Source organism: Pelobates fuscus, chromosome 2, assembly GCF_036172605.1.
Source record: "Pelobates fuscus isolate aPelFus1 chromosome 2, aPelFus1.pri, whole genome shotgun sequence".
Taxonomy (NCBI): Eukaryota; Metazoa; Chordata; class Amphibia; order Anura; family Pelobatidae; genus Pelobates; species Pelobates fuscus.
Genome location: NC_086318.1, coordinates 326,347,812 through 326,359,997, shown reverse-complemented (window position 1 = coordinate 326,359,997; position 12,186 = coordinate 326,347,812). Strand labels below are relative to the sequence as shown.

The window sequence follows — 12,186 nt, the reverse complement described above, 5'->3', positions numbered from 1 at the left end:
TAATTACATTTCCACAGCTATTCTTTTCCTCTCTCTGCTTTAAAACTTCTATGTTGGATTCCTTTTAAACAAGAACCAATAAGAATAGATTGTTTTACTTTGATTCAGGTGATGTGCCCCCTTTTTCAAAATGTGCCAATTTTTGTAACTAATTGCAACATATTTTGCATTGTACATCATTCAACTTTTTGGTGATGTTTCATATATTATTATAATGATGTGTACTTCTTTTTATGGAATAAGAAGTTTGGATTTAGACATTTAGATGATCTGCTCATTATTTGTGATAAGTTATAATCGTATATTGAATATTAACTATATTAGTTTGCTCCACAGCTATATTTTAGAATACATTTAAGTTGCTAGAATGGATTTTTCACTTTATTGGACAATTTCAAATCATGGGGTTGCTTGACATTATAGCGTCATGCATCATCGACAATTAAAATGTTACTGGCTGCTGCTATATACACCAGCAGGTTATAAAAGTCTTTATATGGAAGTAAAAGTTGTTATATTGGAGTCTGGCGATCCTGCTTTCCTTATTAACTGAAGAGTCCGCATATTACTTTGGATCCCCATAGTCCTGATTCTCCTGTTGCCTTCCTATTAAAATTGCACAATTGCACAGAGCGACTCGCATTTTATTTAATTTAATTCACAAAAGGTAACTAAAGGGCTTATTATCTAAACCTTGTTGCACTATTTTTGTTGTATTTTCTTTTCTTACTTTTGCTAACGTTTGCGTGCATCATATAGTTATAGTTTTACATTGTTTAACAGTGTGAAAAATGTACAGATTTTGTAGGTATCAGTGTGACTCTAAGTGTGTATATGTATATATGTCTGTGTGTGTGCATCTGTTTGTGTGTATATGTCAGTGTCTGAGTGTCAGGGTATGTACCTATGTCAGTGTGTGTACGTGTATCTGTGTGTCAGGATGCATGTATCTGTATGTCAGGGTGTGTATATATGTCAGTGTTTGCTACAGTATATATATATATATATATATATATATATATATATATATATATATATATATATATATATGTGTAAGTATGTATATGGCAGTGTATGCGCATACATATAAGCAATCAAGCACCAACACAACACACAAATACACTTTTGCAATCAAACACAAATTGTACATACAAGCATACCTGCATTTAAACTCCAAAATTATATACAAACACAGCCCTTCACTCACACACCAATACTACACACAAACGTACATCCGTATTTAAAAGCCAACATTACATACAAACACACCCCTGTATTAAAACACTAAAATTATATTGAAACACCCCTTTAATCAAACACCAACACTACACACAAAAGCACACCTGCATTTCAAAGCCAACTCAACATACAAATACACCCCTGTGTACATAAGCAAACACTACACACAAGTAAACCACTGCATTCCAATGGCAACAGTACATACAAATATACCCCTACATGCACAAATATACTCTATACAAAAACATGCCTATATTCAATTGCACAAACACTGTTCACAAATACAACCTTACAAGGATGGGCAAATGGTAGATTCCCAGCTGGCATATCATTGTTGGAGTTGTACGACAGATGGGAATCTACCTTTTGCCAACACTTGCACTTGAGGGGGCCCAAAACATTCTTTCACCAGGGCCCTCCCTACATTAGAGAAAACAGCACACTATTCACAGAATGTGAAAGGATGCTACATGAAGATATTAACAGTATCTCATACTAGTATCCAATCTAAAATGTGATCATACAAATGTAGCAAAAAAGGAGAACAAAACTATCAATATAAATTCACAAACAATCTATACAAGCCTTATAAGGCTACTCTTGAACCTAAAGAGTAGTCAAAAGTGTGGCAAGGCATAAAAAGCATGATCACTTAAATTCAGACTACAGCAAAAGTAGCAATTTCCTTGCAAATACTGGGGAAATAATTCCCTAAATAGGGGAAGAGAGGGTGCCTGTGTCTATACACCTCGGGTTCTAGGTCATAGGAAAATATTGATAGACATAAGAAAGAGATAACGATAAGTAAAGTCAGCCTCTCTCCCTTAGCATCTCACTAAATCGGTAGAGGAGATAAGAAATGAAATGAGAGCAATAAATGAAATCATAATGCAAACAAAACTGCTAACATATCACTAAATGTGATTTAAAAAAAAGCATGAGGTGATGAGGTGCCCATTAAAATTGCAAACGGCTTGACGCGCGTTTCAGTGCAAACCCACGTACACCTTTGTCAGGGGCAAAAAAAAGTTCCACCACAGCTGACACTGTTGACACGTGTTTCACTTATTAGTTCCAGAGCCTGCCCTGTTAATGAGTGACATAATCCGTTACACAGAGTAATATCACTACCTTGCACTTATTAGAAAGTCACTGTCTCTCTACCTTTCTCTGTTTCTTATTCTCATCATCCCCATCCATCCACATATCAATTGTATTTACTTTATACAGAACAAAAGTGATGCAGATATACATTTTAGCAATTATGAAAAAACTAATATATATGTATATATATATTTTTTTTTTTTTAAATGATCATTGACCAACAAGCAATATGCCACAATATCAAGATGGACTAAAGGATGTTCTCTTTTGTATAAAGACTTTGCTGAATTTCGTCTTAACCTTGACTTCAAGCCTTAAACATAAATAACATTAACAGTTCAATACGCAATATAAACAAAGTCATGGAAGAGAAACAAAAGCATAAAGCAAACACAACAGATTTCACCTCGGCTGAACTTACCTGGGTTCGTAGAATTTCACCTTTTGACAACTGCATATCACCAGTCAGCTCTTTCACCGTGATACCCAATGGCTCTAGACGCTTACTGAAGTAATTTGTCATCTCAGCTGCCAAGGCCTTCATAGGAGCTACATACACAATCTGCAGGGGGAAAAAAAAGGGGTACGAAAGGTTTGATAAATGAGCAAAACTCACAATGTCATTTGTCCCATAGCAACCGATACAAATCACAATTTATTGTGAAAGATGATTCCCGGCATTCACAGTGAAAAAAGATCTTAATAGTGATATATATATATGAAAAGTGGTTATCTTTGCTGGGTAAGGACAATGGATTTTATTTATATAGCCTCTTCACTAAGAAAATTGGTTCTGCATCACAGCTAAACACATTTTCATAGCTTTTCACGTGGGTAATAAGATTTTTAAAATTAGGAATTAAATCAAGTGGCACTCTTCATATGCATTAACAATGTATAGGTATAACACTCTTATATTACATAATATTTTCTTTATTGCTGATTAACGGGTAAAACCATACCTTAAACTCATCCTTTTTAATGACCCCTTGTTGGATATTTTGCCTAATTTCATGTAGAACAGTCAGCATGGCTATGTTGGTTTTGCCAGCACCAGTAGGGGCAGAAACAAGCATATTCTCATTTGTGTTGTAAGCAGTCTCGAAAACAATCGACTGTATGCGGTTAAGTCGCTTCACCCCCTTGAAGACTAGCTGTCCAATCTGAAAATTTGAAAAAAAATAAAAATAAATAAAGAATAATTAAAAATTGCAAAAAAACTAAACAAAAACAAAAACGTTAATCCTATACTAAAATCAAAACCTTACAGTTTTGAATTATAGGCCTAGCGAGGATGGAGTGTGAAAGAGGATGAGATATTAATCCATTTTACAAATCCAATTAAGTAAATTTAATATGACATTAAGCCTCAGAAAAAAACTAAACATTATGCTAATTATAACAAAACTATATAATTATATGCTAAGCTGGTCACATATGTGTTCTTGGCAGTTTTTATACACGTGTGATAGTATTACAATATCATTTTGGTATTAACCCATCTGTCTGATTATCTATTTATTTGCTATAAGTAAGTAATTAGGAGCAAGACATGTTTTAGTCTTCTATTTTTCTGTTGCATTATATCTTGTGTTTGATGAGCTATTTTTGGATTTATGATTATTTAAGGATCCTAGGAGATCTTGTTGGAAAAGAACACACATTTGGCCAGACTGGAGACTGATGTTTCTTTGTGTGAGGCTACAGGTATCAAAAAATACATTGAGGGTCTCTTTATATCGGATTACATTAAGTAATTGTAATGCTGAAGACATCATCATCAATACATTGTGCTAATACAACAAAGAATAACAACTAATTTACCAAAGCTAGACTCATTCACACAGAAAAACTACAATAAATGCTGCAATTCAGATTCAAGTGGTTGTACACACTGCTGCTAAGCTACTCCTAGCTGTGATGTCCTTGCTCTGCTCCCCCACACGCTGCTTAATGAGACGAGGGCTGGGATATGACATCATATTCCGTCCCCAGTCTCACTAAGTGGCGTGCGGGGGAGCAGAGCAGGACATCACAGCTCCCTTGCCGCAAGCAACAATACCCGCAGCTAGATAGTGTGTGTGTGTGTGTGTGCAGTGGAGTACACACAATCCATGGGGCCCAGTGGGAAACTGATCCATGCGTGCGACAGACACACACACACACACACACACACATACATACACAAGACACATACATACATATAGACAGACACATACACATAGAGACACATACATACACACAGAAATACAGAAACACAAAGACATACATACACACACACAAGACACACATACGCATACAGAAAGACACATACACACACACACACATAAATACAAACAAACACACACATATACAAAATATTTTTAACAGCATGGGCCACACGATGGAACCCCTTGAACGGCGGCACAGTTCGTAAAACATGGCGTCCAAGCCCCCTGGAGTGACTGGCCCAGTCGCAGATGCGACCCCGACGGACCCTATTTGTACGCCAGTGTGTGTGTGTGTGTTTAGGTGGCCAGACTCCTTCCGTTCGCAAGGGAATGTTTTTTTATTCACCTTTTGTTCCCACGCTGTGCTGGTCTCTCCTCGACTGTCGCTGGCTGAGATTATCAAGTTTGATGGTCTCAGCCAATCCAATGTTTTCCCATAGGATTGGCTGTAAAACGCTGCACCAATCAGCATTTCCTCATAGAGATGCATTGAATCAATGCATCTCTATGGGGAGCGCTCAGCGCCTCCATGAAGAGCGTGGAGACGCTGAAAGTAGGTGCTGTACACGGTGCGTGCAGCACTGACACAGGAAACACCTCTAATAACCATCTGAAAAGTCAGTGTTTACATTTAAAAAGTCTGCAGGGACAGGATATAGACAACAGAACCACTACATTAAGATGTAGTGGTCCACACCAGAACCACTACATTAAGCTCTAGTGGTCCTGGTGACTATAGTGTCCCTTTAAGAATTGTATTTTTGTTGTTGAATAGAAAGATTTGTAAGTTTTAAAAAAATCTGACTCCTAACTTTTTTAGCTGGCTCCTAGATTCAAAGCAGTAGAGATAAAAGGGGGAAAGGGAGAGAATTGAAATAAGCCAAGTTAAGGATAGAAGATTCAGCCAATGTGCCTTCGAGGGCACCCCTTACCCCAAAAAAACTATTCTCTTACTGCCCCCATGCCCACTCTTAGTGAAGAGACTGAAACACATAAGGATATAGCAAGTGTAGTTGACAGCTAAGGTAACTCATTATATCCGCACCTATAATCCAGTAATTGTCTGATATCTAATGAATAGTGGTATATTGTCCCTCAATCTCCAAGCCTCTACCTATCAGTGGTTAACATATAAGATAGAGATGTAAACATATCCAGTATATTTAACTAAGGTAGCAGGTAAGTCTGTTTCTGAGGTCCGATAGGAGATCGTAATATGCTGACTTCTTGCAATGTCTATGCCTGATACGCCAGGCCCTCTCTACTGCTCAGACGCTTCTATCTATTAGTATTACAGACCTATACGGTTCATGGCATATACAATTTGAGTGTTTGATACTTACCTGTCACACTCTCTGTACGCTACAATTTATTTCATTTTGGGCACTAACAATCTAATAGGTATATAATGCGGATTCATAGTGCATTGCCTTATAATAGTGGTAACTATCCATTATATATTCATTTATTTATGGTTTTGATTTTTTGTTATTTCCTTCATTTTTTGGCTTGGGTACACACTTGTGCACCTATTTTATTCGTTATATTAAAAGTTAGGTTTTACGAATGGTTTGTTCTCTCATTAATAGATAGTATTCGGGGGGCGGGGCCTGACCGCCGAGCTGAGCGGATGCCTGAAGACACAGCTCCTGCTCTCACAAGCGAATAAAGCGACATAATCACCAAACTAAAGCGACTATACAACTCACAAAGGTCACTAAGCTACTGGTGACACCCGGGCGAACCAACAGGTACCAAACATGCCAAAATTGCAGCGAGAATCGCCCGAGTACCATATGCGGCCTACAAGCATGACCGGCGCGGAGGAGGCGGCTGCTCCTCCGACGCCAGCCACGACTGGACTCTTGATAATGGGCCCTCGTTCCCCCCCTTTGGACCGGTGGGGGACATCCTGGTCCCAGGAGAGCACTCACGCAACTTGCAGGCTCCAAACAGGCGGGAGCTTGTCGCACCAAAGATGGCGGGGGACGCAGACGGACCTACCCAAACGCTGAACACACTCACGCAGCTGGATGCTATCACTGCAGCCTTCTGGCTCCGTATCGAGCAGAGACAGCGGGGTCCCCCACGAGTCCCACAATCTGTCACACCTGCGGTGCCAAAACCACCTCCGACTACGCCGTCCCGGAGCCCCTTATATCATCCACGGCGACGAAACTCAACATGCAAAAGCCGGAGTAAAGCACGACACACCAATATACCTCAGAGGCAGAGGCAGAAGAGGGAGAAGAAGAGAACGACGCACCCACATCCAGGTGCCTACTCACCCCAGCAGCTAAAACAAAGCCCACAGCAAAAGATCAACATGCCAGCAGCACCAAAGGCCTCAAAATGGCGACGTGGAGGAACACATCCACTGCCCCAACTGGGTATAGGCTGAGGGGGAACTCGGCGACAGGGAAGGCCCAGCAAACCTTGCTTGCATCCCTCCCTCACCATTAAGGACGCATTCCAGTCCCTTTTGCAGCCTCCACAGCTTGATCTCCACAAGACCCAGCACAGGCCTGTGTACCCCTTTATGCCTGACACTTTTCTTCTCCTGCTATAACTATGCCCTGCTAGTTATCTGCTACGTACATACAGATCATCTTCTAACCTAGCTTGTTTCATACTATGACTTTTATTTATTATTTTTTTTTTTTTAAACTAATGAGCCAAGATACACATCAAGCTAGGAAAACTGTTTCAGTATATCTTGAACCTTAATGTTTAACCTACTCTGTGCATAGACAGCTCTGGCTTGAGGTTGCTACACATGACTGTATGCCCTTTTTCTACATATGTAGAATATTGTTCGAGCCTAGCATGTTAATATACAGATCCCTTTGGTATAGCATATTGTTTAAATCTATTAACATACACAGTAGGTACCTCTGCTTGTTTAACAGTCAGTTGCTCCACTTGATGTGCCTTTAATTAACAGGACCTTATGATCCATAGCTTGTATCTTCAACATATAGTTTAACAACCATAAAAATTAAAAAAAAAATTAAAAAAAAATGAGGCATCGCTACTCTGGAAATGTACCTTAACATTGCTAAACGATGTATCAACCCTATGCTGTAAATCTTTCCCCTAGTTTCTCTTCTGTACCCCATCTTATATGCCTTTAATAAAAGAAAGATTGACACAAAAAAAAAAAAAATTAGATAGTATTCAGGATATTTATCTGTTGGTTTTGTTTTTTGTTTCTATTTTGAAGTCTTGGAAAAGACATCCATCCAGCATTCTTCATTAGCTAGTGAAAATGTAAAAATATTCAGTTGTAAATTGTCAATTGTTAATGTTAACATCCTCAACCTTCTTAGATACCAACATCTTGTTGTTGTATCCTGCTACTATTATAAAAAGGATACTCCAGACCCCTAAAGTGCTTCATCTTGCTAAACTGCTTTATGTGTGAAGAGTGTGTAGTCTTTACAAAAAAAGTATAGGTTTCCATAGAAATTGGTACGTTTATGTTACACCATCCTGGTTGTCAATCAGTCATCTGGTCCTATTTCTTCCTCAGTTCACCTGCCTTGCAAAGACTTTTCATTAAGCTGCATTGGGAAGTCTGTGATTGGACAGCCACAGAAAGTCTGGGCAGGATTTTAATGGGAGGACTTGTAAAGGCTTTACACAAGACATCTGCAGCTTTTGCAAGGTGTTTTTACATATCAACCAAATGGAAACAAAATGCAAAATTAACTGCATGCATGTTTCTATTGAGGGTATATCAACTAAATGGTGATTTTTATGTAGGCAGTGGAGTTCTCTTTCGGTTAAGGGAAAGATGTGTCTATCAGTGGCTAAGGTGGAAATGGTACCTCACATATTAATGACTTCTATCAACATTCCTTCTCACACTAAATGTGGCACACAAAGGTAGGAGACATTCTACAGACATGTCACTGCTGAGCCAATGAACACCACCATTGGTGAAGCTTGGGAGAGAGACATTGGAGAGGAAGACAGAATGGCGTGGACCAATGGAGGAGGAACTGAATGATGTGGCTAATATTAAATAATAAGGAAAAAAGGGAAAGAGGAGAATATAGGAAATGAAGGCAGAAAAGCATGGAGAAAGTCAGTGGAAAGGATTTTGCAGTAATGGCAAGGTGGTTAAAGTTAAAGAGCAAGAGAATGTAACTGTGAGGGTGAGTTGTACACAAAGGGGGTAACTGAATGAATACATAACGAAAAATGGAAGATATATAGAAATATAAATGGAAGGGGGTAGAGGGGCATTTGGATGAAGAAAGAAAAACAAGATGAGGGGATTTGAAAAGAAGAGAATAAGATAAGCTTGTGTGGTGAGACTGGAAATTTGTAGCATGCACAACGACCCATTTTAGATGCCCTGATCATGTTGATACAAAATATGGCCTTCTACACCAGTGAAAGTAGACAACACTGATCTATAGCAAAACAATGCTTTGAAAATATAATAACACATTATTTGTAAGTTTACTTCTATTTAATGAAAACACAATAGGTGAAAAAATTAGTTTTAGTTCTTAACATTTAACCTGGCTCCTAGCCTATTCTACTGAAATCTGTCAAACCTTCATATACAAATGAATGATAACACACACAGATAAGGCTACATAGGTAAATGAGAAAGACTGAAATTAGAGCAGGTGTATAAAGCAGGAATTTGGGTCTTATATGAATATCACAATGACATTAATCTTCCTCGTAACCATATAAAATGAGATTAGGTGATATAGCATAGCTGTGGACATATATAATTTAGATGTATAATATGACTAGATGCCCTGATTTTTTAACAATCTATGGATTGTGCTGAGTGCATATATATTATCTTGAGTTTAGCTGAATTATGAGTGTATATGTATGTATATATATATATATATATATATATATATATATATATATATACAGTGGCTCCCAGATGCAGGCCTCTACACCGACCTGGGGCTGGAGGGAGACCCTTTTCTGCACTCACCTTACTGCCTTCCTTCGACACAGCAGCAGATCTGCCCACAGCCTTCCGAGCTCCAGTATCGGCTGACATGCTGCAGCAAACCAGCCTATACTCTGTGACTCACTCATGACCGACAGATGCCATTGGGGCACCCGCGGCAAATACAGCCGACCCACGCTTGATTATATGTTTATACTTTACTGTCATGCATTCATGAGTCGCATACTATACCTGCAGGAAAGGTGTCAGATTAATGTGCATCCAGTGGCTCTACTACTCTCTTGCTTATTCTCTTATCTTCCTTTTCACTTAATTCCTTGAGTTGGCTCACTCAGCATGTTCTAGCATGTTAAACTATAACATTGTGCATACGTTCTTGAGTACCCCATATGTAAAACGTGATAGTGTGCCTGAGGATTGCTTGTACTTTTCTTCTGCACTCCAAAAATAAAAATAAATAAATAAATAAACAAGATTCAAGCACATCAAGTTCAACCTTGAAATTGATGACAAGCAGCTGGAAACCAAGAGTGCTTTTAAATCATTTATGAACATAGCACTGCGTACTGTTTTTTACTTACATCCTGCATAAACATATATACAGATACATCTATAATGATGGCAAATAATATGTAAGTTACAAATCACTATTGTTACAAGCTATACATACTGGATATTAGCCACACTGTGACATCTAGCCTTACCTTAGTGTCACTTTACCCCACTCTCTCTAGAATGTAAGCTCATTTGAGCAGGGCCCTTACCATCCTCTGTTCCTATGCATGAAGCCCATTGTGTTGCAGATACATCTGTTAGTTTACATTTTGTACAGAGCTATAGAATTTGTTGTCACTTTACAAATAATTATAATAATATTCAAACAAGGATGACCTATAACATAGTAAGCAACAGAAATCTAAACTCTAAAGGGGGGGGGGGGGGTGGCGGTCTACCTTTTCGGCCAACAGCAGCATAGACAACAAAAGTGATACATGAAAGTATCACTGAGTATTTTTTTTGTTGCATGAATCCGGGTATATCTTTGTGTGAAAAGTTTTGTACTTTTCCCTTATTATTCTGTAACATGTTGAAACTTCAGGCTACAACACAGCTTTGTGAATTCAATACCATTATTTATTTATTTTCCCCCGTAGAGTTTTAATTAACCGTTATTAATGATTATACATACCTCCAAGTACAGAAACAAACAAAAGGATAATGTTTCCAAGCCAACGGTTAAGACTTTATCATTGATTCTATGTTTGTAGATACAGCTGCCTGACTATATCTTTTATGTACTATGTAGAGGTTGTAATTATACAAAAAAAAGCGCAGTTATTTAAACCATCTTTGAACAACTCTGGAATGTTTACTGATACACTGTCCAAGACTTGATGAACAGAGAAATATACAGGACAAAACCAGTGTGGTTTTATGATTCCGCAGCTGCAGAAAAATCTGGATTTATACTCATAATGGTCAATGTGAGTAAAAAAAAAAATGTTTCTTCTTTAATCAAAACCAAGCCTTTCATGGATATCACTGTCACTTCAGAGAAATGTAAGCGTACATAATAAGCATGATTTTCTAAGAACAGCTTTTAAATGTCCCTTTATTCTGAAGTGACAGAACCATAATTTATGCCTTGACGTTACAATATCTATAATATCCTGCTTTCTACCCATTCCGCAGGAGGAAAAACAAGTTAAGTAGACTAGTGAGATGACACCTGTAATTATATAATGATGCTGCAATTCAGTGACTGAATTTGAAATGGTGCAATCTGCCTTGAGGTAACAAAACAATTATTTAAGTTTAAATAAAAATACACACACACACAAAAAAAAAAACACACCTACTTTGAAATAAAAAGATAAAGCTTAATTATTTTAAACTGGCCTACATTAGCATTTCAACGACTGATGACAATGCAAAACAGACACAGATATTAATGGGTTTATTCATTCTCAATGATAAATGCTGTCATGCTAAACTCTAAACTAATCATGTTGAGACAAAATAGACTGTAATAAACAACAAGGATTATTTACTTAACTATTATTTGTTTAAAACTACTATGGAACCGAGTTGTGAGAAATTGGCATGCATAGACTTCCTGGCATTTTTCAATTTAGTAGTGCTCAAAGGAAAACTGTCGAATATTTTGGAAGAACACTGAAGAAGTAGAACTTTGTAATTCTCCCTGTACAAATGAGATGGGGCAAGCTTAATACCCCCCCCCCCCCCGCCACCCTGACCCCCCACCCCACCCCACCCCCCCAAGGAGTTTTTTTTTCTTTACTTTTTAACAGAATGGTTTGACAAGAATGTCATGTTTAATAACCGGTTGTCCCTTTGGTTTGGTGGATAGACTTCAACTTTTATAGAGTCTAGTAGCTGGCCTCCAACCTGGCAATTCGTATAATTAGTTGACTAAAATAAGAGGTCTACACTGAAAAAATATGTATGCACACAAAGCTGACTATGCAGTCACTAGTTTGTCTGTTTTAATGTTTTAAAGGTGTCCTGGTGACCTATGCATCCTGATATGATATGAAATTCCCCATAACCAATCTGACAAGAAATACATTCTATTATTATGCAGGTATTGGTGCTCAAGACATCATTAAGCATCTGACATTCAATTAAAAAAAATAATAATTATTAATTATGCTTAAATTA

At 37.9% G+C, this 12,186-nt stretch overlaps 1 protein-coding gene across 1 annotated transcript in view; it reads right to left on the bottom strand.

Annotated features, from left to right (window-relative positions):
• Window positions 1-12,186, bottom strand: part of ASCC3 (activating signal cointegrator 1 complex subunit 3) — a 647,451-nt gene that overhangs the window by 473,759 nt on the left and 161,506 nt on the right. Inside the window, exons 9-10 of the mRNA XM_063443555.1 lie at window positions 3,306-3,506; window positions 2,765-2,905 (exon numbers count right to left, since the gene is read on the bottom strand). Coding sequence (XP_063299625.1) covers window positions 2,765-2,905; window positions 3,306-3,506 — 342 coding nt within the window. The remainder of the gene's footprint in view (window positions 1-2,764; window positions 2,906-3,305; window positions 3,507-12,186) is intronic.